The sequence below is a fragment of the Cladosporium halotolerans genome (assembly GCF_011745625.1).
Source record: "Cladosporium halotolerans strain TM138-S3 chromosome Unknown Sca33, whole genome shotgun sequence".
Classification (NCBI taxonomy): Eukaryota; Fungi; Ascomycota; class Dothideomycetes; order Cladosporiales; family Cladosporiaceae; genus Cladosporium; species Cladosporium halotolerans.
The window spans coordinates 39,596-65,732 of record NW_027191484.1 but is presented as its reverse complement, the minus strand read 5'-3'; the positions used below and the strand labels follow the sequence as shown (position 1 = coordinate 65,732).

At 56.0% G+C, this 26,137-nt stretch overlaps 11 protein-coding genes across 11 annotated transcripts; 7 read left to right on the top strand and 4 right to left on the bottom strand.

Annotated features, from left to right (window-relative positions):
- Positions 1-714: 714 nt before the first annotated feature.
- Positions 715-2,690, top strand: WHR41_07757 (uncharacterized protein). The gene is made up of 5 exons (XM_069376361.1): positions 715-1,452; positions 1,508-1,725; positions 1,791-2,027; positions 2,088-2,127; positions 2,193-2,690. The coding sequence occupies exons 1-5, from the start codon at positions 840-842 to the stop codon at positions 2,549-2,551; spliced, it is 1,467 nt and encodes a 488-aa protein (XP_069226752.1). The 5' UTR covers positions 715-839; the 3' UTR covers positions 2,552-2,690.
- Positions 2,691-3,665: 975 nt separating this feature from the next.
- WHR41_07756 (uncharacterized protein) lies at positions 3,666-4,899 on the top strand. Its single transcript, XM_069376360.1, has 2 exons — positions 3,666-4,378; positions 4,434-4,899. Exons 1-2 carry the CDS (start codon positions 3,899-3,901, stop codon positions 4,620-4,622), a joined length of 669 nt encoding a protein of 222 aa, XP_069226702.1. The 5' UTR covers positions 3,666-3,898; the 3' UTR covers positions 4,623-4,899.
- Positions 4,900-5,115: 216 nt separating this feature from the next.
- On the top strand, positions 5,116-6,294 carry WHR41_07755 (uncharacterized protein). Its single transcript, XM_069376359.1, has 2 exons — positions 5,116-5,930; positions 5,989-6,294. The coding sequence occupies exons 1-2, from the start codon at positions 5,348-5,350 to the stop codon at positions 5,994-5,996; spliced, it is 591 nt and encodes a 196-aa protein (XP_069226753.1). The 5' UTR covers positions 5,116-5,347; the 3' UTR covers positions 5,997-6,294.
- A 335-nt stretch (positions 6,295-6,629) lies between these two features.
- On the top strand, positions 6,630-8,188 carry WHR41_07754 (uncharacterized protein). The gene is made up of 2 exons (XM_069376358.1): positions 6,630-7,359; positions 7,417-8,188. The coding sequence occupies exons 1-2, from the start codon at positions 6,655-6,657 to the stop codon at positions 8,098-8,100; spliced, it is 1,389 nt and encodes a 462-aa protein (XP_069226754.1). The 5' UTR covers positions 6,630-6,654; the 3' UTR covers positions 8,101-8,188.
- WHR41_07753 (uncharacterized protein) lies at positions 7,027-9,794 on the bottom strand (the record flags this gene model as incomplete). The annotated part of the gene is made up of 6 exons (XM_069376357.1): positions 7,027-8,086; positions 8,154-8,438; positions 8,498-8,573; positions 8,624-8,735; positions 8,789-9,462; positions 9,520-9,794. The coding sequence occupies 5 exons, from the start codon at positions 9,792-9,794 to the stop codon at positions 8,196-8,198; spliced, it is 1,380 nt and encodes a 459-aa protein (XP_069226748.1). The 3' UTR covers positions 7,027-8,086; positions 8,154-8,195.
- A 911-nt stretch (positions 9,795-10,705) lies between these two features.
- WHR41_07752 (uncharacterized protein) lies at positions 10,706-12,537 on the bottom strand. The gene is made up of 2 exons (XM_069376356.1): positions 11,663-12,537; positions 10,706-11,608 (listed from the first exon to the last, which is right to left on the bottom strand). Exons 1-2 carry the CDS (start codon positions 12,251-12,253, stop codon positions 10,925-10,927), a joined length of 1,275 nt encoding a protein of 424 aa, XP_069226749.1. The 5' UTR covers positions 12,254-12,537; the 3' UTR covers positions 10,706-10,924.
- A 2,145-nt stretch (positions 12,538-14,682) lies between these two features.
- WHR41_07751 (uncharacterized protein) lies at positions 14,683-15,804 on the top strand (the record flags this gene model as incomplete). Its single annotated transcript, XM_069376355.1, has 1 exon — positions 14,683-15,804. The coding sequence occupies one exon, from the start codon at positions 14,683-14,685 to the stop codon at positions 15,802-15,804; it is 1,122 nt and encodes a 373-aa protein (XP_069226750.1).
- A 304-nt stretch (positions 15,805-16,108) lies between these two features.
- On the bottom strand, positions 16,109-18,125 carry WHR41_07750 (uncharacterized protein). Its single transcript, XM_069376354.1, has 2 exons — positions 17,899-18,125; positions 16,109-17,847 (listed from the first exon to the last, which is right to left on the bottom strand). The coding sequence occupies exons 1-2, from the start codon at positions 18,088-18,090 to the stop codon at positions 16,216-16,218; spliced, it is 1,824 nt and encodes a 607-aa protein (XP_069226751.1). The 5' UTR covers positions 18,091-18,125; the 3' UTR covers positions 16,109-16,215.
- Positions 18,126-18,292: 167 nt separating this feature from the next.
- Positions 18,293-21,213, top strand: WHR41_07749 (uncharacterized protein; the record flags this gene model as incomplete). The annotated part of the gene is made up of 4 exons (XM_069376353.1): positions 18,293-18,678; positions 18,772-19,308; positions 19,384-20,318; positions 20,368-21,213. Exons 1-4 carry the CDS (start codon positions 18,633-18,635, stop codon positions 21,211-21,213), a joined length of 2,364 nt encoding a protein of 787 aa, XP_069226704.1. The 5' UTR covers positions 18,293-18,632.
- A 589-nt stretch (positions 21,214-21,802) lies between these two features.
- WHR41_07748 (uncharacterized protein) lies at positions 21,803-22,529 on the top strand (the record flags this gene model as incomplete). Its single annotated transcript, XM_069376352.1, has 2 exons — positions 21,803-21,871; positions 21,927-22,529. The coding sequence occupies 2 exons, from the start codon at positions 21,803-21,805 to the stop codon at positions 22,284-22,286; spliced, it is 429 nt and encodes a 142-aa protein (XP_069226703.1). The 3' UTR covers positions 22,287-22,529.
- A 986-nt stretch (positions 22,530-23,515) lies between these two features.
- On the bottom strand, positions 23,516-25,737 carry WHR41_07747 (uncharacterized protein). Its single transcript, XM_069376351.1, has 6 exons — positions 24,991-25,737; positions 24,746-24,938; positions 24,567-24,692; positions 24,107-24,504; positions 23,800-24,049; positions 23,516-23,738 (listed from the first exon to the last, which is right to left on the bottom strand). The coding sequence occupies exons 1-6, from the start codon at positions 25,656-25,658 to the stop codon at positions 23,649-23,651; spliced, it is 1,725 nt and encodes a 574-aa protein (XP_069226712.1). The 5' UTR covers positions 25,659-25,737; the 3' UTR covers positions 23,516-23,648.
- Positions 25,738-26,137: the final 400 nt, after the last annotated feature.

The window sequence follows — 26,137 nt, the reverse complement described above, 5'->3', positions numbered from 1 at the left end:
ACCTCCAGGACCGATGAGACAGTTGATCTTGAGGTAGACAAAGCCGGCAGTTGATTTTTCTCGAGGATATCACGCCCTTATGGGAAACCCCCGACGGTTTTGATTATATCTGATCATGAGATATCTCAGGTTTGGTGTAGAGTTGTTGCGATCACGCCTTCGCCAAAATCTGGAGAAGTCACCAGCAAGATCCCCAACACCTAGAAGACAGGCAATGCTGGACGCCAGAGAGCTCGGAATATTAGTCACTGCATCGTAAGGCCACGCCTACCTTGGGCTTGATTAAAGTATCGTCACCGTGTTGTCGGCAGTAACGACTGGCTCGCGCGACGGTCCGATGCACTTACTGGCAGGCATGACAGAAGTCAGAGCATGGTGTCGGTTTCGGAGTTTTTGTCCCCTTGCACAGTACGCGTGTCATCGACAACGGTCAGATTGGAATGCTGCTGCCGTGAAGAGCACGATGTAATGCACCACGCGGGACAGTCATGCTTGCATTGTCGATGCACAATGGGTCCCTTGCAAGGTACATAATAATCTGCATAAGATTTATCGTTGCACCAGATGACCGAGCATTAAGCCAACTTGCATGTGTAATAGAGCACATCGAATATGAAAGGTATAGGTTGGTAAGGTACATGTACCTGTTGTGCTCCTGCCAGCAAAGTCGACGGCTGCAAGCACTTGTGAGATCATCAGACACACTTCCACCTTCATCGGGCTGGCCGGCGGCTAGAGTCTGGGCGTGACAAGAGTCGCGGACTTCCATATGAGGGGTAAATGCCTACTCACTCGACGGCTTTTGCAAAGTGAAACAACAACACAAAAACGTTGTGATCATGTCGCGCAAACTGAGCCTCTGCTGTGCTGGGCTTGCCCTTGCAATCTCCACCGCCCTTGCGGCAGATCAAGCTCCCCTCATCGACATTCAACCCCCGTCAACTGTAAGCACCACAGCGCTGCCAGCACCAAGCACTCCATCAGAGCACTGGACGCCGCCGGACCGCAAGGATCCATTCGTCTGCGAGTATTTGGGTGAAAATGATTGCTGGAAGCCATCCTTGCCCGGCGGCGGTGCGCCGTACTCTCACGATGGCAACTGGCCGAAACGCAGAAAGACCTGCGTCGTGGAAGCCGGAGGCAAGCCAGATGGTGACGACGCTCCCGCGATCCTCGCTGCGTTCGAGGAGTGCAAAACCGACGGCCATGTCGTCTTTTCGAACACGACCTACTACGTCCGCTCCGTGCTGAACACGACCGGCTTACGGCACGTCGACGTTGAGGTCAACGGCACGCTGCTGTGGAGCGACGACATCGAGTACTGGACCGCGAACTCACTGCCCATTGGATTCCAAAACCAGACCTCAGCTTGGCACATTGGTGGAGATTACATCCATTTCTACGGCCATGGCGTGGGCACGCTCGACGGCAACGGCCAAGTCTGGTACGACTGTAAGTCTGGAACCCCATGTAAATTCAATCAATATGTATTGATCCCGTCATCAAGGGAACCAGGGCAGGTCGAATATGCACGGTCGCCCGCATGCTATTACCATCACCGACACGACAGAATCGGTCATCGAAGGTTTGCGATTTGTTCAGTCTCAGATGTGGACGATGACTGTGGCACGGTCTGAGCGCGTGCTGCTCCAAGACATTTACGCGAATTGTACCGCCGGCCCTGGACGGGACTTCCGGAGCATTGTCAATACTGATGGAGTGGATGTAAGAAAGACCTTGATCCTGACTCGCGCATGATGAAAGCCATTGTGTGCTGACAGGTACCAAAGACTGTTTACGCCAACAATATCACTTTCCTGAGGTGGGTCGTCGACAACGGAGATGACTCAATCAGCATGAAACAGAACTCGACGAACATCTATATTGCAAACTGCACCTTCTACCGTGGTCTGAGCTTCGCCATGGGCAGCATTGGTCAATACCCCGGGCAAATAAACGTGATCGAGAACGTGACTGCCGAGAATATCGTTCTATATGACACGATCTGGGGAGCCCGAATCAAGACGGTAAGTAGGGCTGGGGCCCAGGCTGCTCGCAGTGCCACATATCAGCTAACCGCGGCGCAGTGGACCGGCGTCAACACGGGCTATCCGCCCAATGGAGGAGGTACGTGGCTTCCGCGCGTGTGTATTTTCCGAAACGCAATCCCATCTGACAATGCGGTCATGTAGGTGGCGGCTTCGGCCACGCCCGGAACATCACCTTCCGCGACTTCCAGATGCACAACGTGGAGCGCGCTTGGGGCATCACGCAGTGCACGTCCTATAACGGCGTCGCGGGCGGATGCGATACGTCGAGATTCAAAATCACCGACATGCATTGGGGCCAGGCTCGCGGCACGGTGCGGGGGGACCAGGTGGCCACGCTCGACTGCAGCGGCGCGGCGCCGTGCGAGCGAATCGAGCTGTTCGACAACGAACTGACGGTCTCCGGCGACGGGAGGGACGCCAAGGTGTACTTCTGCGACAACGTGGTGGATGACACGGGATTCGAGTGTACCGAGCCTTGCAACGACCGCTGTCCGCACTGAGAGCGACCTGGGCAAGGCCAGCATTGCCATGCGTGTCTGCAGCTGTCAAGTAGAGTAAAGGCTAGGGTACCTGCCACTTCCATTCGCCTATGCGTATCGTGCCGTGGGACTACGACGGACTAGGATGTCGATCGATTTCGCCGCGCGCCTGCATCCGCGGCGCGCCTCACGCTCGCGTATTCGCGACGGCACTGCGCGCGCACGCCCATAAGAGGCGCGGATCAGCCGCACGCTCGACAAAGCCCAGTCAGCCGAAGCCCGAGTGGAAGCCCGACACAGCGTTAATTCTCCGACGCAGGCAGGAGGCAGAATAGCGGAGCATATCATGCGTCCGTCTGGGGACCCATGGGACTTTGAGGGCGTCTGTGTCTATTTTAAGTTTCGGGCCTCGTGAGCGCTAGGGATCGCGAGGTCTCTGACTTGGTGACTTGGGAGGCGGGAGAGCGTTTTCGCAGCGTGTGGAGAATGTCGTGGCCGACATGCAGGCTGCACGTGTGCGGTGCAACGTCTCGCTCCACACTCGCACACACACCTAACCATTCTTTGTCGGCGACGAACGTGTCTTGTGTGTGTCCTTGTGCGCGCATGGATCCGCGGCGGCGGGATTCTCGAGAGCAGCGCGCAGGGCTACAAACACCCTTGCGGGCCCCCGCTGCGCCCTGTCGCTCATCATCAGCGGCCTTGCTGCTTTGGGGCGAGGCGCAAGCTTAGCAGCCAATACTCCGGACGATCCACACCGCCACGCCTGCGGTGCAACATGCGGTGCACCATGCATCCCAGGCTTAGTGGCGCCGGAACCAGCGCTGGCACGCTTGGCCGACCTCTTGGTATCAGCAAGGGCGGCCGATGGCGCTGATTCCAAGCCCGCGCAGCAAGGCTTTCTTACCTCTAGGGCCTTGGACGATGCTATTACGGGCAACGCCTCACTTCGATATGAGAAGACGTCAGATGGGACCGGCTAGCCTCCCGCAGACAAGCGACGCCCACTGCCTTCCCACTGCGGTGCGTCCAAGTCGGCCCCATGCAATCGCCGCCTTGGTATCAGCACAACGTGAGCCCATAGCCTTTTGGCCAAGAGATGTGATGCACATGTTGCTATCCTGATGCCGGCCTGCGCGCTGTATGGCGACGGCACGCATGCCATGTGCGCGGAGTCTCTGCGCCGGCGAGCACGTATATATCAAGGTAGGGATCGTCCAGGCATCTCTCGACTTCCATCATCGCACAACAGCCTTTCAGCACCAGTCGCACGTTCAATACAATAATCACCTGCCTTCAGGACTTTTCCTAGCATCACTCGCTATACCCAACCAGCCACCTCCTCTCCAGCCACCTTAATCAGTCAACATGCGCGCTGTTGCCATTGTCGCCGTTGCAACGGCCCTCGTCTCCACGGCCATGGCCGCCCCCGCCCCTGGCAGGAAGGGTGCTTGGGGCTGGGGACGTCCCGGTGCCTGGCACAGGAAGAAGGGCTACGGCCACGGCAAGGGCGACCAGTGCCTGAGCGACGAGGACGCGGCCGAGGTCGCCAGCGTCTTCCAGCAACTCATCCAGGGCTACACCCTTGAGCTGACCGAGGAGGCCCTGACCGTGGACTTCGAGGACTACAGCTCCGCCGTCAACATCATCCGCAACCGCGGCGGCGAGGCCCCGTTCCCCGTCGACGCCATCACCTTCAAGAGCCGCGAGGAGTTCAGCGCCAACCACGGCAAGCAGCCCAACATCCCCTTCGAGACCCTCAACGTCTTCCACGGCTGCAACTCCACCTCCGTCCGCTGGAAGACCGTCCGCTCCGGCAACGGCCAGCCCAACGAGCAGGCTGTCATCGTAAGTTGACTTTAAATCAGTCATAGTTACGAACTCCAATTAATCATCTTCTCAGCCCGTCATCGGCACCGCCATCCTCGAGACCATCCCCGACGAGGAGAACAGCTTCGGCTGGCGCATCAAGACCCTCTTCTCCGAGTTCAACACTGCCGCCTGGCTCGTCAACAACGGCGTCTTCACCCCGAACTCCACCCTCACCCCGCCGCCCGCCGAGCCCTGGGTCAACCCCAACAAGGCTGCATGAACGCGCTGAGCCGTGAAAAGCCCGCATGCTCATGATTTCCGACCTAATACAATCAAAAACGCCCAGAGACGACTTGATGGAGCTGCTGCGTGCGACTCCTTCATGTATAGAATGGAGCCGGAGTCGGAGTTTTCTCTTTCCTCTTTCTTTTACTTTTCTTCTTCTATCGCACCGGCGGCTCGCCAGCGTTAGCGAACGACTTTTGTTCTCGTATCTCGTAATTATCTCTCTCCCAAAGCTGTATCTAGCCATTGGTATCAAAACTTATGTGCACAAATCTCACAGCCAAACCCATCATTGCCTCACCTCACACTTGTAACAGCTGCAATAGAAAAGTCTCCAGCACCACCTACCCCGACGAGTCTCTACTCCGCCTTAGCCACCTTGACTGACCGCCTCTCCGCCTCGCGCGTGGCGTGACACCTCAGGATCCGAGGTTCGCACGCCACCAACGAGTCGGACGACGTCCTCGCCAAGACTCGTCAACGCCGCAGCGGCCGCAGCGCAGCGCATACCGTGGCTGCTGACATAACGCGCGAGCACGGTAACCCCTCGGGGATTTTACATCAAGATCACAAGACCAAGGGTCGCGCGCGAGGGTGTCTGGCTCGCGCGATGCCTGCGTGCGTTATACGGGCCGAGCGAGCTGCTGAATGCTGACCACTTGATGGGCTGCTGAGGCCCTGGGGCGCGAAGCGTGGCGCCAGCAAACGTTATGTAACGTTATGCGCATGTGTTGCCCCTGCGAGGTTTCCGCCTGTATAAGGTATGGATGGACGCGAGCTCACGCGCACACTCTCGCCGCACGCACGCGCGACGCGACACGGCTCGCAGGACTCACCGCCATGGCGCCCACAAACTACTCCCTCCACCTCGTCCCGCTCGCCTGGCTCCTCGCGCTCCTCCCCCGCGCCTACTCCATCCTGGCCTACACGACTCACTCCCGCGCTCGGAACCTCGCGAGCGTGCGCAAAGACCCCCGCTCCTTCAAAGGCCTCGTCGCGGCCGACAGGACGCTGCCGCCGCTCATCCGCGACCGGATCGTCCGCGCCGAGAGCGCGAGTCTGAACGGCACGGAGAACGTCGGGCTCTTTGCTGCTGCTGTCGTCGCGGGGAATGCGGCGGGGTTGGAGACGGGGTGGCTGAATGTGCTGGCGGGGGGGTATGTTATCACGCGGGTGGTGTATGTGCCGGTGTTTGTGCTGGGGGATACGGTGCGGTTGGCGGGGTTGAGGACGGGGCTGTTTGCGGTTGGGGCGGGGTGTTGTTTGGGGTTGTTTGTGATGGCTGGGGTGAAGGTTAATTCAGGTGAGTAGGAATGGCAATGCAATGGATTGTATTGGGCAGTAGGGCTGACGTCGTGCAGAGCGGTGATATGGCCGAATGATCTACGGAGACGAGTCCTGCTTGCCGCAGGTCAAACCTGAAATGCTTAATCTGGAAGATCAGAAGGAAATGGTCAACAGTCTTGATGACAAGGCTACCTTGTTGCAGTCTGTCGACCGGCAGCGATCGGAGCATGGAAGTCGCGGTGTCGAATCAGGCACGCTGGCATGCATGGTGCGTTGTTGGCAAAAGTACGCAGGTGATGCGGATAGATGGAACCATCGAATGATCGCCTGTCTTCATTAGACTCTGAGATATGACAGCCAACAATAAGGTTACACGCGCGTCCTGATCTCCACACAGGTGTCAAATCTCCGGTTTAGGGCTGATCCTTCATGGATCACAGAACGCGAATGACGTCTCTTGGTCTCAGCTCCCCAATCGGATCCGCTTTTTCCAGGCGACTTCCAAGATTTTGTACTTGACCGCTGGCCATCGTGATGATTTCGATGCTTATAGTCGACATCTGCTCGGATATGGATGCCGGCGCTCAGACAAATATCGTCGACATGACGCCGCAAGGCGAGATTTCTGAATCGCGTGCGCTGTAGGTCAATGAGTAGGTCTTCTATATTTCCTCGAATCCCTTCCTCCGTTGTGGCTTGACCTATTCTTCTCAAGCCACAGTTGTGTGACAGTGTTGGAGATGCTTTCTTACCTTGCTTTGCTCCCTGCGGCGTATGCGTGGCAGCAGCGCCCGCTCTACTCCGAATACTCTTTCAACCCGCTTGAGCATCTCGCTGGCATTGCACCCTACTACGAGCCCTCCGATCCTCCTAGAGATCCCGCCCCTCCTCAGGGATGCTCTGTGACCCAGGCTGCATACCTGGTCCGCCATGCCGCCATCAACGCCAACAGCTTCGACTATGAGACATACCTGGAGCCTTTCACTCAGAAGCTCTCGAACACCTCCGTCAAGTGGGATGTCATTCCCGAGCTCAGCTTCCTGAGCGACTGGTCTCCGCCTAAGATCGAAGAAGAGTCCAAGTTGACCCGTACCGGCAAGCTGGAGGCTGCTCATCTCGGTGTGCAGCTCTCTTACCGCTACGACAACTTGAAGCAGCCGAAGAACGTCTGGACCAGCACAGCTGAGCGGACAGTCATCAGCGCGCAGAGCTTCGTCCGGGCCATCGAGCTCGAGGAGGATGAAATCAATGTCGTTCAGATCTATGAGGGCGCAGAATCAGGTGCCGACTCTCTCACGCCTTACAAGGCCTGCCCGGCCTACTCTGGTTCTATCGGCTCGGAACAGAGCAGCGAATATGTCAAGAAGTACACCAAGCCGATCATTGCCCGTCTGCAGCACTTGGCTCCCGAGTTCAACTGGACCGCTTCCGATGTGGTTGGCATGGTAAGTTGATGTCGACAGACAGCCCATCGCAGAATCCATCCTAACCACCATCCACAGTTCCAATGGTGCGGCTACGACACCGTCGTCCGCGGCTCCTCGCCCTTCTGCTCCGAGACCCTCTTCCGCCCCGACGAATGGCTTCAATTCGAATACGGCCAAGACCTCATGTACCACTACAACAGCGGCTACGGCGCGCAATACTCCGGCGCGAACGGCTTCCCCTGGTTCAACAGCACCATCAACCTCCTGACCGCCGACCGCACGGACTCCGACGAAGACCTCTACGTCTCCTTCACGCACCGCGAACTCCCGCCCATGGTCCTCGTCGCCATGGGCCTCTACAACAACTCCGCGCTGACGGGCGCCAACGACGTCAACGGCTCCATGCCGCTCGACCGCGTCAACTACGCCCGCCAGTGGCGCAGCTCGCGCATCTTGCCGTTCCTCGGCAACATCGCCATCGAGCGCATGGACTGCGCCGAGGCGTACGGGTACCCGAATGGGTCTGATGCGGATACCGATTACTACCGCGTGCTGGTCAACCGGGTCCCGCTGACGCTGCCGGACTGCTACGACGGGCCGCAGGAGAGCTGCTCGCGCGAGAAGATCCAGGGGTATGTGAGGGAGCGCGCGGGCGTTGTGGGCGAGTTCAGCGAGGTGTGCGGTGTTGATTATCAGAATTCGACGGACGTGCTGAGTATTTACACGATGAACACGACGGGGCAGACTGTTGGCAAGTGAGTGGAAAGCGACATGGCTTGCTTGTGTGAAGGGGATAATTTTCGTAATGATACCTTAATGTTTCAATGATAATGCATTCTAATCTTCGCGCCGATTTACTCTTGGTGCAGCTCGTCGTTCTGCGAGTCCTTGGGTTTCGGAATGATGAACCATGTAACGATCGTGACTGCGATCAAAGAAACCAGCATAGGCTGCAGGACCCACACTCCGACCGAGGTAGACAGCAGGCCAGTGACGATGGGAAATAGTGATCCGCCCATTTGCGCAAAGACAAATACCAAAGCGAGTGCGGTCGATCTCGTCTCCGAAGGGAACAATCTGGAGCCCACGGACATCGCCTGGAGTCTAAGTGTCAGCTCACGAACAACCGGGGCCAGTCAGCCGGGACGAATCTCACGGCGGCGAATAATGGGCCAGAAAAGAAACCGAATACGCTGATGGCAATCGATGCAGCGATGATATTTGGTACCCTGCTTCTCAGATGAGTCCCAGTACTCGGCCATTGGGATCGTCGATCACTTACAACCAGAAGACTAACTGAACGCCCAGGCAGATCACAAGATAGATGGTGCCCATCAAGCGCTCGCCGTATCGATGCGTTGGCTCGGGTAATAGCAGCCTTCCGAGCAAGCAGCCTGTGAAGTGTCAGCTCACAACTTCAATTTTCAATCTAAGAAGAGAGACATACCTCCGCTGAAACCCGCCGGAACGTACGAGACACGATCAAGGTCCCCGTCTCGCACATCCACCAAATACTCGACGACCCAGCCGCTAGCGGTCAATGTCATTCCCAGGTAAAAGAAGAAGAAAACGCTGATATACCACAGACTGCTCTGCTTCAGCGTCTTTTGAAGCAGTCGTGTCGCTGCTTGTCGTCTAGGCTCATCCTCTGACATCGACGCATCGTCTCCAGCAGATCGCGGCCCACTGCTCTTCATCCCCACCGAATCCCGAAAAGCAACCACGCACATAAGCAAGTTCACCACCCCAAGCCCAGCAGAAACTGCATAGGACAGATACCACACCGAAGGCTCTCTCGCCGCCGCAACAGGCGACGCCGCGAACGGCGCCAGCAGGCACCCAGCCATGTAGCAAGCGTGGATGAAGCCTAACAGATTGTGCGCGCCTTTGCTGGCGCCGGCGACGTAGCTGTTCGCATGCGTATCTTGGAACGCCTGCCCGACGCTCGTGAGCCAGAAGGTCGCCACGAAGAGCGGGAAGGGCGTCGTCCAGGCGCGCAGGGCTTGAGCGGCGATTTGGAGGGCTGCGCCGAGGGCGAGGAGGGCGCCGAGGTCGAGGTGTTGGCTGAGGTGCGTGTTGACTAGAGCGGAGGTGAGCCAGCCGAGGAAGTTGGCGGCGTAGCTGGGTGATTTAGTCAGTCGAGGATCGGATTTAATTATCGGGATGGGAACGGTTTACACGCTGGAGGCGATAGCGGTTGTGAGACCATAGCTTCGGATCACGTATGGGAGAAGGGCGCCCAGGCTACCGTCGTTGACGCCGGCGACGAAGAAGGAGACGCCGCAGCTTATGAATCTGAACAGCAGTCTCCAATCACGCTTGAGGCTATCCTTGTTCTGAGTAACGGTTGGCGTCTCGCTTTCTTGAGCAGCATTGAGGGGTGGTAGAGGCGTCAACTCGACATGATCCAGCGATGTCAATGGCGTCTCCAAGACAGTGTTGGCTCTTGACATAGTGGTAAGTGTACGAAGAATACTATGCTTGAATCATGGAGATGGTTTACTTTTATCTATCATACGATGCTCTACCTTCTGTCCAGGTACCCACATTTCCCCACCAGCGTGAGAGGGTCGATTCGGTTCTTCGGCTCGACCTTCCGCCTACATTTCAGTAATCCCGCGAGTATAAGCACCTCAGTATCTGCACTTCATCGATCGAGAATGATTCACCTCAGCTCTCACGTCGTCCAAAACCCCTACGCTCAGCCCAGAAACTTCATTTCAACACCATTGTGCCAACACCCTTGGACAGCCAATGGCGGAGCTCGTAACCACAACGACCGCTTGACTCGCAGTTGATACGTCCTGTTTGATCAAAGAATAGATTTCGGGGCGCCTACAACATGCTATCAATTCGAACATTGCCAAACCTGGTTTAAAATACCTGTCGCGCAACGACTACCCTTTCTGTAATTGAGCGTTTCCAGAAACAACACAACGTCCAAGCGTGATTTTGCATTCGGTTGATCAAACGCTAAGCACGCACGCGAGCTTGACATCACTCTACCATCAGAATCTTGATCCAATGGCTACATAATTGTTGACAGACAGGTCATGGCGATGGATAACTCCCTTTGGATGAGACAGGTCTTCCTTTCGTAGCCTTGAGGATGTAATCTTCCTTGAGTCCACGCGCCACGCCCGACCAGACAAAGAATGTTGCGGGCGCAGGGGTGAGCAGGACGAGTGAGTGAGCGGGGCCCAGGGTCACGGCTGGGGTGGTTCTGAACGGGGTGGTGGCTGTTGCGGGTGGGCCGTTGCTTGCTGTTCGAATATAGATGTGAATCAGTGGTTTGGTTGGATTCAATGATGGAGCGGATCTCTTGAGAGGGGATTGAGATTGAAGGTGACGTGTGGACGGGGGCTTGTTGCAATGTGAAAGAGCCTCAGGGCATTCGGTGTCTATGTACGACTTCCAATGGTTTGATAAGATGATCTCAGGTCAACCGTTTTGCCCTGACAGAAAGCAAAAACCGAAACAAATTATTATCGTCCAATGAATGCAGCAAGAATCGAAATATGAAATAAGATCCGTGCTCACTGGGTATACCGTATCGTTCTCACTCTTAATCAAACTTTGCTTCTTAAAGCAGAGAGACACCAAAGGCAAGGCCAGCTACCAAGGCAATGCTCAAGCCGCTCTGGAGCGAAGCACTGCCGCTGGTAGTCTGCTCAGCAGCCGACGCACCGCTGGTGGCAGAGCCGTTGTGGGAAGATGAGTTCCAAGTGCCGTTGCTGTAGCCGGTAGGCACAGAGCCTGGTACCTGGGTGCTGGCGCTAACGACGGTGTTCATGGTCGAGGCGCCGATCTCAGAGTTTAGGGCCGAAGCCGAGGCTGTGTTGGTGCTGTACATCGAGCCGGTCTGAGTCACGCTGTTGGCGGCTTCGGTGTGCTTGTCGATACCCTCAACGTTACCGTTGGAGCTGCTCTCGGTCTCGGAAGCAGTAGATGAGGTGACGGTGGAGCTGGAGAGGCCCTTGTTGGAAAGAGAAGAGGTGCTGGCGGAGTCGGAGCTTCCACCGTTCGCGTCTGACGAGGAACCGTCCTTGTTGATCTTGATGCTCTGCCAGCTGCCGGTCTTATCCCCGTATTCGTAGCTGTCGGCCGGGTTGGCGTTCATGATGCTGACCTCCTTGACGTACATATTGAAAGGAGCCTTGGTAAAGTCGGTCAGACCACCCGCCCACTGGATGGTGCCTTCAGCATTGCCTTCAGCGCCGCCGGCCCAGTTGCCGAGCTTCAGGCGCATGGGCGTTTGAGGGTAGGTCTGTTGATGGTTAGTATTATGTATATTGACTTCTTCATTATGGTTCGCTCTTACCTTGCCGCCAAGAGCAACAGGGTCAGTGTACTTGAGTTCTCGCACGACAGTACCATCGATGATCCACTGAAGTCTTTCAGACGTCCAGTCAAGGGAGTAGGTATGGAAGGTTTCCTGGGCAGCAGCGACATCGTACTCAATCATGCGGTCGTACGAGGTTGTGTTGCCCTTGCCGAAGAAGTTGGTCTGCACTTTGCTGTCCACGCCACCAAGAAATTCCCAATCAATCTCATCGAGGTCATCGCTCTCAAGAACGATGGAGCTGATGATACCCTGTCCGGGCGCGGGCTTCATGGTGACATCGACGCGACCAAAGAAGAAGTAAAAGTCGGTCTCGATGGTCGGAGCCTGGCCCTTTTTGGCGATCTCGAACTGAGCGCCCTGGTCATTGTAGGTCATTTGCGTCCATGCAGCCTTGCTCCAGCTATCCTTTTTCGGGTCTTTGGCGAAGTCGGTCTCGAAGGTTGCTGAGGTTAGGCCATCGTTCTTTGGGCAAGTTTTCTCCAGTGGGTTGCAGTCGGTAAAGGTTTGGGCAAGGGTAGCTGGCAGCGCTGCAAATGCGGCTGCAGCCGTTGCGCGAGAGAATCGCATGTTGAATTGAAGTGATGAGTTGCTGGTCAAAGATAGACTTGGGTGAATGGGTTGTAAAGGAAAGTGTCAAGGAGAAATCGCCGGAGAGGAAAGCGTAGGGATGGTCAGGTGAGAAGCAAAGAGACAACGGAGAATGTGGAAGCGTGAGGATCAGGGCACGCAGTCACTGGGTCATATACCAGAGCAACCGCTTCGCAAACGGAATGCGTAGCGTGGATGTGGCAAGCACGGATCACATGGAAACGACTCGGATAGATCTTGCCCTGAGGATACGAAGTCGGCACCGTCACCCATTCACGAGGTCTTAAGGCTGAGCCATGTGTTTCGAGGGTAGGGTATTGGTGTTAGACGAGGGGCTAACGCAGGAACACGGTCCGTCTATGAACCAATCTGGGGCGGACAAACCACTAAACATCGCGAGCGGAGCAGTGGTGTCGCCAACCGTGTCACTTGGCCGCCTATACCGCGGCCACTCGGATCGTTTGGGACCGGTGAGCTTCGCCTAGTCGAAATCTCAAGGAGGCGGTGCTCTGCTGTCCGCGTCGCACGGTTGCCCCGTGGAGACCAGTGGAATGCTCTCGTTTGCGTGGCGGATGACGACGGTCCATGTGTGAAGTATCAGGATATGCATGTGTCACCCTTTGTAACCAGGCATGCTACGTGACAGGCGCTGAAAGGCGCTGGATTGGTAGAGGTGAGGTCGATGTGAGACGTGACGACCAGCAAGGGCTCCAGGGGTGCAGACGGCAGTCGGCGCATGTCCACTCTAACGCTGCCGAGCGTCTTGGGCGCCCAAGTACCTGCCCTCAGACGCTTGCGAGAGACCGTTCAAGAGTCCTCTGAGCCCAAGGATCTAGTCACGTTCTGCCGCCGCGGCAAATGGTGTCTTGCGGCAAGATGTCAAGGCATCTGTGGTGCTAAAAATAGGGTGGCGCTCCGGAGAGATCCGACCGTGTCAGTCAAACTTTCGCCTTTCCAAGCTAGATGCTGTCACGACACGAGGACCAAACCCAGTGTCAAAAATACCAAAAGAACATCGAAGACGTTCGGAAGACAACGTGGGTTCGGTGCCCGGCAAAGTGGGTGGGCCAAGATGTCGTTAGGGAGTCTAATTTCGCCAACCGAAAGCGACTCGTGTCCGGGCACGAAGGCATCCACAGTGCAATTCCACCAAGGAGCCGCGGTGATTGTCGCTCGAGAGCCAATGGGAAACACTGACAAATGCATTCCCATCGGCCTTTAAAGAAGCTCAAGAACATTTTGCACATGGGTGTGACGATCTGGAGATCAATTGGCTCCCGACTTCCGTCATTTCTATACAGTAGCTCACGCGGACGATGGTGTGGATGTACGTTTATGGGGATGTGAGACAGTTCAAGCATCGCAGAAGACATGCCGGTCGTGTGAGGATTTCCACAAAGCACCACAAGCGAAGGTGAGTGATGTGATCATCTTCTGACGATGACATGACAATACACCTACATCCGCACGATCGAATCACAATACTGTGGACTAAGACCACAGACTCTCAAGTGTTGACGACGATGCGGCACTGGATCTTTCATTTACGGGCATGAGGTGAACCGTGGTGGCATGACCGAGAACACCACGTTTTGGTGATCTGCGTTTTCCCCACCGCGCAACGCCACTTGATGAATGAACCTCACCGACTCCGCAACAAGATGCTTACAATCTCTGCCATTTTGCTGAAGGCTGCGATGAAGGATCCTTGGGCTGATCATCCATCTCGTTCGCTGACAGCGCGGCAGGACCGAGCGTCTCTTCCTGATGATAAGCTTACAGTCACCAGTGCAACCTCGTGTTCGCAAGACTACCACGGTTAAATTCGCCAGTCACGCCACTGCCACACATCGCATACCAAACCACTTGCGGACAATAAGCAAGTGGTACGGGCAGCCACGATTTGGCAACTCACCAGTCTTCACGCAGCCAGCCACTATCTTCTCAGCCGTTCTGTTAGCGGGGGCGACGGATACGTGGAGCCCCTTGCGTGTGAGATGGGGCGAACCTTGATTTTCCGGTCCAGATTTGCACCTCGCCGGCCCTTTTCTCTCTTACCACAGCGCAGATCGAACACGAAGGTCCAGCCCTGGCATGTTCGCCATTTTGCTCGCGGCGGCGTCTTGCGGCACCTTGCATACCGTCGCGAGGCGCCGCGGGCGCTTTGCTCGTCATGTATAATGCCTGGCTCAGCGCCAGTGTGACCGTAGGTCCCCTTGGTTCACGTCCTTTCCAATATTGACTTGGTCCTTGCCCTCCACCAAGCTCAACGCTCATTTAATACTGCCCCACTCAACATCTTCAGGTCCGCGTTATACAACCTCTGAAGAAACGTTCGTTCGAATACTGTACCACCATCAAGTGTGGAACGCATCAGGACAGCGACACAATCAGGGCATCGCTGGAAGATGTCGCCTCCATACCTGCGCAGCATATCACCCTCCGGTAAGGGACCTGGACGACGGAACTTCAGAAGCATATACTATGCGCTCGCAGCGCTGGCAATATTCGCATTTCTCTTCTGGACTCCACTGCCTAATGCCTACAACCAACAGAGGGAGGAACTGGTGAAGAATGTATCAGAAACAACGAAAGGCTTCACAGAGTCCGCATTTCATCATGAGGCGACACTCCACAACACGAAATCGAAGTACGCCTTCGCTACGCTCCTCGCCTCCGATGCGTCACATCCCGACGACCCAGACAACATCCACGACGACTACTTCGTCGCGACCCGCCTCCTGGGCTACCAGATCTTGCACGCGCCTGAGACTCGAAGCGACGGCATCCCATTCATCGTCCTAGCGACCAGAGGCGTCTCGCAAGCCAAGCGCGACCGCCTCCGCCGCGACGGCGCGATCGTCCTCTCCGTGGAAACTGTACAAAAACCCGACTGGATCGAAGCCGGTGCGTCAAACTGGGCCGAAGTCTTCGACAAGCTGCGCCTCTGGGAACTCACGCAGTTCGAGCGCATCTGCTTCCTGGACGGCGACACGATCCTCAACCGCCCCTTGACCGAAATCTTCAGTGACCCGGCCGTCGCCTCGCACACGACCCTCGACCGCCCCGACAAGCTCAAAGCCGACGAGCCCGCTCTGCCCGCCTCCTACGTCTTCGCCGGCCAGCCCGAGATGAACCACGAGCACCACTACCCGCCCTCGGACGCGCAGCAGGACTACCCCAACATCAACTATCTCAACGCAGGCTTCTTCGTCATGCAGCCCTCGCGCGAGATCCTGGCCTACTACCTGGCGCTGATGCAGCTCCCGGATCGCTTCCCGCCCAAGTTCCCGGAGCAGAACCTGCTCAACTACGCGCACCGCCGCGAGAACGAGGGCGGCAATATGCCATGGACGCAGCTTGAGCCGACGTGGAACCTGCACTACCCGACAATGGCGGATCTGAAGGGCGGCGTCGCGAGCTTACACGAGAAATGGTGGGCGCCGGAGGATGCGGAACTAGCGCCTTACTTGAGGAGTTGGCGGTGGCGCATGGAGGGATATTACGAGGCGATGGATAAGACGAGATGAGGGTTTCAGGAGATCGGGAGGGATACCTGCATTTGAGCGTGGAGTTCAGGCGCATTCATTGCTACTTCCAACTAGGAATTATGGCTTTTCGAGACGCATGTGGTTTGAAGCGATGGGAGACAGGACCTTCGCGAGACCACCACTATTCCCTTGACTTTTTACCTTTTTAACTACATAGATGTAATCTCTACTGTATTGCCTTCAAACAGCCAACTGAGCTTGCTATACGCAAGAACATGAGCTATTCTACATTCTCTAATTGCGTTTCGGCAAAAACCCTACTATTTGCAAATAGAAGGATCGATTACTCGAGGTCACATGCGGATCAATATTTTGGTTTCAAATGATACAGAACTCGGGTAATAGAGAATCGGAAGACGGGCGAGCGATATAGAAACACAAAATCAGCCCTTACGAGCTCTTACCCTTCTTTCCTCCACCAGCCTTAAACGCCGCGCCTCTCTTCGCACTTCGGTCGGTAGGCTTGCCTTGTCGCTGCGGCTGCTTCTTCTTGCCGCCACCCTTGCCGCCCAGCTTCAATCCTTGGTTGCCTTGCTTGCTGCTCGCTCTGTGTCCCTCAAATACAAATGCCTCGGGCCTCTTCAGACCCGCCAGCGCGTGAGATTTCTCGCCTCCCTGCGCTCCACCAGTCGGCCTCTGCTGGCTCTTGACCATCGCCGCCGCGCCCGCCTTACCCAACAGCTTGCCCTGCCTGCCCATCTGCGCAAGCTCCTCCTCCGTGATCTTACGCTTGTAGCCGCTGGCGGCGGCTTTGGCGTTCGCGCCCGGACGGCCAGAGCCTGGCTTCGCGTTGCGCTTCTGAGCTTTGGCGCGCGAGACGCGCAGCTTGCGCGGAAGCATAGGCGGGAACTTCTTCTCGTTGTCGAGCAGGGCGGCCTCGACGCTGTTCTCGTCGGCGAACTGCACGTACGCGATGCCCTTGCCGACACGCGTGACGCTGTCGCGGATGACGCGGACGGACTCGACGGCGCCGTGGCGCGACATTGTGCGCCAAAGGCCCTCCTCGTGGTCCGCGGGCTGCTTGCCGGGCTTGCGCTGCTCGCGACCGTCGGCGGCGTTGGCAGCCTGGATGTTCGATTCGTCGTCCACGAAGCCCAGGTTTCCGATGAAGACGCACCGCTTGTGGTCGATCTTGGCCGGGTGCGCGATTTCGTCGACGCGCAGGTGGCGGTCGAGGATCTTGGTTGCGTTCAGGCGGCGGGCGGCTTCGCGAGAGAGGATGGGTGAGCTGTAGACGGCGTAGGCATTTGTGGATTTTGTCGTTGCGTCCATGAGTTCTTTCTTTGCATAGGCGGCCTTTTTGGGCAGGGCTGCGGCGTAGGGTGTGCTGCGGAAGCGCAGAGACTCGAGTTTGAACTTTGCCTTGGGATCCTTCGATTGCACATCGGGAAAGAAAGAGGTCAGATGTGTTATGAAGACTTTGCGAGCAGACTTGGAGGTGATCGCGGCGGTTGACACGTTTCCAAGGAAGACTGTGCGGTTGGCTTTCGTGATATCGTTCTCGGCGGCGGTTTGTGTCTCGTGCTTAGGTGGAGGAGATGGTGCCTTAGCCTTGTCTCCAGGTGTCGCATCGTCGCTTTCCTCTTCGTCATCTACATCCGGCATATCGTCGTCGTCGCTCTCGGCCTCAATCCGTACATCCACACCGTCGTCATCGTCGTCGCTTTCCTCTACAGGCTCTTCGTCTGCGGCGCCCTTCTGTCGCTTGGATGCACGCTCTTTCGCAGCAGCCTCTGCATCTCTCGCCTCCTCTTTCTCAAGCTTGCGCATGTAGACATCCTCGATCTCATCGCCCGCATCTTTGCGCTTTCTCTTTCGCTTCTTGTCTGACTGCTGTGCTTCGTCGACTTCCTGCTCGGCCACGGCGATAGTCTTGCCCAGATCCTCAGCATCGCCATTCATATCCGCATCGCCCTCATCGTCAAATTCCTCGTCGATCTCGCTTAGCTCGGCGTCTGGGTCATCGTCCTCGGCTTCCTCCTCGGGCTCGGGCACAATTTCTTGACGGACAGGCGGTGTAGGCTGTGGCAGTCAGCGCATTGGTCATACATAGACAGAGCTCTTTAGACTTACCTGCGCTGCGAATAGGGAAGACAGCGCTGGGTTCACAGCTTTTTTGTCGGCAAGCAATGAGACGGCGGCGTTTGCAGCCTTGTCCTGCTTCTCACCCGGAGACTTCTTCTCTTTTTTGCTCTTCTTCTCCGACTTGTCCTTTTTTACACTCTTCTCCACCTTCGGACTTTTGTCTGCGTTTTTTCCGGCCATTGCTGCTGTATGCGACAATATCACGTCTGCACCGGGCAATGGGTTCTGAACTTTTTGTCGGCTGAAGGCAGAAAGCCGGGCCAGCTCGAACCCTGCTCGGCCAGCCACGCGCGAATCAGGAAGGTCGCGCGGAGGAGATGCCGTCACGCAGCAAAGCCGAAGCACGAGTTGAGGGCACTGCTGCTGCGCTGCTGAATACTCCAGCACCCGACCGACCACCACGCCGCCCACACCACGCCCACCCCTCCGTCGCGCACCTGCACCTGCTGTTCTCGCTTCGTATCTTTAGCCACGTCGCAGTCGGCGTGTGAGCTTCAGCGGCTCTCCCAGAGCATCACACTCGCCCTCGCACCGCGGTCCCGCCCGCCCTCCTCGACCGATACCGCAAAACCAGCGCGCGCCCACCTTGGCTGTACTCACGAGCTGCGCCTGGCGCACACGCCCATTGATATCCTGCGTGTCAAGAGGCGGGAGTCAGGAGCGGCAACACGCTAGACACATCTGCATACGTGCCCACTCATACACAAAGAGCGCCGACGGCGATGGCGACGCCGGCCACTGCGCGTCGCAGTGAGTCGCTACACGGTAGTGAGTCCCTCCGACCACAACCCGCACATACGTGCACTCCATTGCTCCTACGGACTCAACTCGTAGGATATCAGCTGACGTGCGCATGTACAGACCTCGAGGGCAACCCCAGCGCACCCACTTCGCCGCTCCGCTCGACCCACCAGACGCCTGCCAGAACCCCGACACCCCGCCCATCCATCTCTCCCCTCAGCACAGCTTCTAAGCCGGCCAAAGGCTCGCCGATCGCTACAAGAGATGCTATCATGCGCGATAGCGAACTCGAAGAACAACTTGCCGAGGCACAAAACACACCCGCCGAAATTGGCGACGTGCCCGACGATCGCTCAAGCAGCTTGAGTGAGCCAGAGGACATTGATGAGGAGGAAGAGAGGCTGGCGTATGTGGCCAATGGTGCGAAAGGCGCTGTCCCGTTGCCCGCGCAAAAGTCGCTCGAGGTAGACTCTGAAGCCGAAACTGAAAGACTGGAGGAGTCTCCGCAAAAGCTGCGAAAGCACACAGACGACGTTGGCAGGACACCCAGTAAACTTAGCAAAGCTGCTGGTGTGGAAGACGACTTGTCAGAGCCACCTTCGCCCTTGCCTGCGGACCCTGGCGCCGCTTCCAGTACGTCCACTGTTGACACGGCCGGTAAGGGTTTTCCCGGCCCAGCGTTGCAATCTTATTCCACACCTTATGTGCACGAGACTGATGCGACAACTTTAGGGCAAAAGCGCAAGCGTTCAGACGCCGAAGACAGCCCACTTACCAGCGAAGAATCAGACATTGAAGAGTCGCCCCGAAAAAGGAGCCACGGTGCTCAACCGAACCCGGCTGAAGACGAGGTCGCAGAAAGCACAGAAGCAAATGGCGTTGGAGAAGCGCCAGAAGACGTGGACAATCAGGCTGCTGAAGATGTAGAAGAAGAGGACTCTAAAGTCGCCCCAGCCAAGGGAGCAAAAGGCAGGAGAGGTCGGAAGCCAGGACGGAAACCCAAGGCACAGCATGAGGACACGCATGAAGATGATGTGGCCGAGTTCGGAATGGACATGGAGGAAGAAGAGCCGGGCGTGGAATCCGCGCCAAAGAGCGAGGAAGAAATCAAGGAAAAGGGAGAAGCCACATCGTCTTTCGAGGATCTTGCGAAACAATTCGCGGCTTTCCGACAAAGACTTGCCAATGAGAGCTTGGCATCGGTCGAACACGAGCTTCAACTGCTCAATCAGTCTGATTGCATGCATCCGGAGTTCCTGAGGCAGGTCTCATGCATCGAAGATCGAAAAGCCAAGCAGGTACGGGAAGCGCATGCATTCTATCGGTATCGCATGCAGTCGATACGAGAGCGCACGCTTGGTGAACGTGCGCAATTGCATTCGCAGTACTACCAGACTGTTCGCGAGCTGCGAGAGACCATGCTCTATGAGCTGGGCGAGGACTGGTACGGCATCCAGAAAGAACGCCGCCAGCAACATCTGGAAGACGATGAGCGTTTTATGTACAAGCTCCCGAGCAGAAAAAGCGCCCAGCTGCAGCAACAGGCCAAATACAACCAAGAAGTCAGCGTGCTCAGCGGTGTCGCCAAATACGTTGGCTTCCCTGCTGCGCCGGATATCGCTGGTGTCGAGAGCTTGAAGTTGGATGATGACTTCAAAGCTATGCGCGTGAGTAAAGTTCTGTTACATGTTCAAACATCTATTGACCGTTTTACAGATCCCACGACGGATACAGCAGCCCGTGCAGTCGACACATCAACACCAACATCAGCATCATCACCACCACCACGAGGCCCCCACTCAGCATCAGTCGCAGCAGCAAGTGGTGTACGCGCCTTCTGCTCACAACGCAGCTGTCTCTGCCCCAAGCGAACGACAAGCACATGACCAGTTCCTTGAACAGAACGCCTGGGCACGACCGCAACAGTCCGCTATGCCATCGCACGGCACACCAAACCTTACTCACACACCCGATTGGGTCGATCAACCTGCCGGTGCAAGACATATCATGCGAAACCTCACAGGCCCAGGACAACGTACCGGCAGCCCATTTGCCACACCTGTGTCCGGGAAGCGAGCCGCTGCGTTCGCGAGCGATGGGGATATCTCTAGCTCAGCACTTGCAGCACCTCCATCCAACCCAAGGACCCTGATCCATGGCATCTCCACGGGTTCGCCTTTGCAAGTCGCTAAACAGCGACAGCCAAACGGTCACTCAGGTGAGCGGGAGCTGACTGGTTTCCGCAACATCTCCAACATCTCCAGCACAAGCACAATCGACGCACCTCTCTCGGCTGAGAAGCTTCAGGATAACGATCGATCGCATTCACATGAGAGCTTGATGTCAAGACATCTCCCCGCACTGAACAGTGAAGTCTCGGCGCCACAGCAGCCATTCGAAACAAGCCAAATGCATCGGCATCCTAACTCGGCCGAGGGCGGCCACGGAAAAGACGTCTATGCGAACCCTGGCTTCCGTCCAGCCGAGGGTGCTTTTGGTACGCCGACGTCGTCTCTCATGTCTGGAAGGGCGGCGCCGCCGCCACACAGTGGGCAAATGTAATGGAAATTTGGGAACGGCGAATGGCAAGAAGGATGGAATATTCTCATGATACCCCACGGCTTTGGAGTGATAGACTCGAGAGAGAGATTACAGTAAACCTCACAGGATCGAGAATCGAAATGTTTATTGAACAAACCAGGCGTTCTTCACATGCTCTTGACGTGGCATTGCGATACTATTTTGCGATGTGACGGCTCTCTCCGCAGGTTCAGCTGTTAGAAGCAACCCAAGCAAAGCCCAAGCTGCAAGCTTGACCTCAAGACACCAGCCACGCTGACAGCTCACGCAGAGCGCAGATACAGAGCATCTGGCGACTTCACCAATATCTGACATTTGAGACACGGGCCCTGCCTTTCGTGGGGTGACCAACGCCATGAGGGCGCTTCTAGAACTACAGCTGACTGCTCACGACAACCACGCTGGGATTTAGGTTTCTGTGGGGTGGAGATCAGGTGCCTTTACCAGGACGCCGTATAAAGGAACGGTCGATATGGATCGTTCGACCGAAGGTCTCGTTATGAGAGACAGCATCACCGAATATTGAATACTCGATCTAATCAATCACCAACTGTCCATCGCAATCGCCACAATGCACGGCAAAGGCAGCTGCCTGTGCGGCCAATCCTCCTACACATTCGACGCAGAGCCCACCCTCTACGTAAACACGGCCCATCCAATCCACAACCTGTTGTCGCAGAACTAACTGACCCCAGGGCCTCTGCCACTGCATCCATTGCCGCAAGACCACCTCGTCCCTGCACTCAACCGCACTCTTCCTCCCCGCCTCCTCAATGAAGTACGACCCGTCGGCTCCCGTCAAACAAGTCACGGTCAACCACCCCGAAGGCGGCTTCCCGATCACGACCACCTTCTGCGGCAACTGCGGCTCGGCGATGAGCAAGGTTGCCGACACGGACAACTTCAAGGGTTCCGAGATCGTGCTTTTGGGCTGCTTGGACGAGCCAAAGGGCTGGATGGAGGAAAACAAGCCGCAGGCGGAGATGTGGACGAAGCATCGCGCGGACTGGAGGGGAAACGTGGAGGGGGCGGCGCAGAATGTTGGATTTCCTTAGGTGATCGGATGGGTCTGGTCTTTTTGGTTTCTGATTGATGGTTGAGTGTTGGGGCTCGAGCGGCTTAATTTGTTCACTGAACCAATTTGATTCGATACTTGCCTTGAGACCGCCCAAGCCATGTCTGTGTCTGAAATTGTGTCTGAAGGGTTCAATGGGGTTGGCAAGCGGGATCGATAGGATCATGGCGTTGTTCTTGCAGCACTCGTTAGTATGCAGCTATTCCATTGTCATCAAACCTCGATTCCTTTGTCCGAGGTCCAAAAATCCACGCAGCATAGATTCCCACGTTTCTACCAGCTCTTCAATCTCGATCTTTCGGTTGCTGCTGACACATCAACCTCACCCAAAACAGCACTCTCCATTGGGATCGACAGAACTGGGATGAGCCATTCGATGGAGCCACATTCCCAGGCTGCTGACATCGCGAGCTTGCCGACACCGAAGCAAGGCGTATGTGCCAACACTCGATACAAGTTTGCGGGATGCGGCCACGTGTGTCTACAGAGGTGCACCATTCACCCAGTCAACTTGGAGACTTTGAAGAATAGCTGTCCTGATCCGAGAGCCGGGTTCTCCTCAGTGACATTGCAGCGTGAGTGTCCGAAGTGCACCGCTCGTCACAACCCTCCGGCTGATATCGTCAAGATGGAGAAGACGCTGAGTCAACTCAATGAAGACAAGGCTCAAAACCATGAGAAGAGGAAGGGTCTCGCTGGCGGTTCATTGGCGCCGCAAGAGGTCGAGCGCACCCTGCAGGCATGCAAAGCGAAGAACGACGTCCTTATCGCTCAGATTCAGAGGACGTCCGAGGCCTTGAAGGTTGCTCGTGAGGATTACGAATCTTCCGTGGGCGACTTTGGGTTTGAGATGATTGGGATGGCATTTGGGACCAACTATGGGGATCCTGAAGATTTCTCGTGGATCATGTGGGTAAGTTGTGACTCTCCGAGCCATGTGTGGGAGTGGGAGTCTTGATTGTTTTAATCAAGTTTTCCTGTATACATCCGTTTTCGGATTGCTCTATTCTGCGTCCATATGATGATCTCTTTGCCCGCGTGTTCTCAGCAAATACAACAATCAGCAGCGTCCGGTACTTTTGTAGGGCACTTTAGCGACAGCCCTATGCCTTCCTTCCATTGTTGCGGGAAGTCTCAGATTCATTTTGCTCTCTTCGTTCAAGAACCCGACCCGTGATCTTGTCCTCGTCGAGCCTTGGAGCACAGAGACAATGTAAATATTCGTTTCATTGGCATCCTAACACTGGTATAGGCAACCTTCCAAAAGCCGACTTCAATTCAGAGATCTCGTCGAATCATCACAGCGTGAAACACACATAAGCTCAGTGAATCAAAGACCATTTTAAGCCTTGACAGTGTCGAAACCCTCCCATCCCGTTAGCTTCGCACGGATTTCCTTGCTGTAAGCTCCAACGCCTCCAGCATAGCATGTCTACAAGACATTAGAGTTAGCTTTCAGTCAACGCAATGATGTACTAAGGTTGGCAACATACCATTTCGACCTTCTTGCCGGGGACAGTGCCACCCATGTATGTGCTGCGGGTGGTCGGGAACAAGGTGGCGTCGCCGAGCTCATTGATGCGCTTCTTCCATGCCTTGGTCGCATCCTGCGTCGGGTTGACGTACTTGAGACCCTGCTTGTTGATGAGCTTGATCGCGTCCTTGATCCAGCGTCCTTGGATCTCAACGGACGATGGACCGTTGGAGAGGAGCGTTGGACCGTGCGGGCCGTACAGGTGGAACCTGCAATGGTGTTAGTGTTTTCTGCGGGTGCTATCACGGTTCATCTCGAGTGCTTACAGGTTGGGGTAGCCGGAGATGGTGGTACCAAGGTAGGTGTTTGCGCCATCCTTCCACTCGTCTTGCAGGTATGTGCCGTTCACGCTCTTGAGACCCATGTTGCACATGCCGCCAGTGACGACGTCGAAGCCCGTTGCCAGTGCGATGATGTCGTATTCGCGCTCTTGTCCGTCCTGTGTGATGATGCCCTTCTCGGTAAACTCCTTGATCGGAGTGCCGTACTTGGTATCGGGGTTGATGTTGACGACATCGACGTTGTCGCGGTTGAGAACCTCGTAGTAGTTCTGCTCGAGACAAGGGCGCTTGATGCCGAACGCATGTGGTGGCTCTTCCGGGAAGAGGATCTCGTTCTTCCTCTTGTCCTTGATACGAGGTGATTGCTTCTTGCGCCAGAAGTTCTGCATCTGTGTCAGCCCATCCGCACTTGCTGCTGCAGATGAGCAGCATGGCTTTCACTTACGTATGCCTCACGATTCGCCTTCGCGTCGATGAGGTAGTCTTTGTAGCCACCGAGCCACAGACCAAAACCAGCCTGCTTCCAGAGCTTCTCAAAATGGGCTTCGCGATCTTCTGGCGTGTCCTCGAACTAATTGCATAATTAGCATCCGTTTCATGAACCATCTGGGTTTCGTCACGCACAGTATCCCGTTCGAGAAGATCATAGTCGAATCCGGCGAAGCACAGCTCGCGAAGGTTGTGAATCTTTGGGTACAAGGGCTTGAGGGCATCCTGCTCCTGCTTGGAAAGCTCGCGGCGTCCCATCGGAAGCGCGAGGTTTGGTGTTCTTTGGTAGACGTCGAGGTGGGTGGCAACTGGGCCCATTTCTTGAATCCTGTTACGAGCATATTAGCATCGTCATGGCTGTGGGCTCAATCATCACATACATCTGGACACCACTTGCGCCAGTGCCGACGACAGCAACGCGCTTGCCCTCGTAAGGAACGCCTTCAGCTGGCCAGAACGAAGAGTGGTGGATGACACCCTTGAATTTGTCCATTGAGGGGAAACCTGGGATGTATCGCTTTGCAGCGAATCCCGCGGCAACGATCAGGAACCTCGCCTTCGCTTTGCGGCCGTCTGCTGTGCCAACGTTCCATTTGCCCTCGTTGGTATCAAACTCAGCAGATGTGACAACGGTCTCAAAAGAGCAATCCTTGCTAAGGTTGAGGACCTTGTCCATGTGATCGAAATACGCCTGAAGTTCCTCCCAGTTGGGATAGTTCGTGGTCCAGTGCCAGTCTTTGTACACCTCCGGGATACTCAGCTCGTAGATGGGCACAGGGCTGTCTACGCGAGCACCAGGATACACATTCCACCGCCAGGTGCCACCAAAGCTGGTGCCTGCTTCGTAAATGGCGGCAGACAGGCCAGCCTTGCGCATCTCATACAAGGAGAATGCACCACCGAAACCTGCGCCAACGATGAGGACATCGAGGTCTAGGTTATCAGCGTACACTCCATCGGTGCGTCGCCTGTTGCTGTACTGCCAGAGATCAGTTTTCAGGATGCGCTCGGGTTCCGGCTCCTGGCTCAAGGATCCCCTTGAACCCATTATTGCTCAACGTTTGGTGCGATCAATTGATTCACAGTGAATTTGAAAAAGAGATGTAAATCCTGTTGCCCTCTGACTTTCTAAGAGCTTTCCGGTCTTAGGGTGATATATGCCATTGCCGCAACTACAATCCCGCCATTCCGGTCGACCGCAAGGCCAGAACGCGTACCCCGCCGGAAGCTTTGGGTATCTGGAATATTATCACATCAACCAATCAACCTTACCGTTGATCCTTCAATATGTCGACATTCTGCGCCACACGTGCGGTTCAGCGGCTCTAGTCATGGAAATAACCATATTTGGTATTTGCGGGGTACGCGTGGTGCAGTGAGCGCGGGGATGTCTCCCACCAGAGCGGGGGGTTAGACGCGGTACGTCGCGGACGACCAGTCCTGGAAGAGTCTCGAATCGGTCACAAGGGCGTGGTCGGTGCTCCGAGGCAAGAAGACATAGCTAGTCCATGGTACAGAAGACCCAGT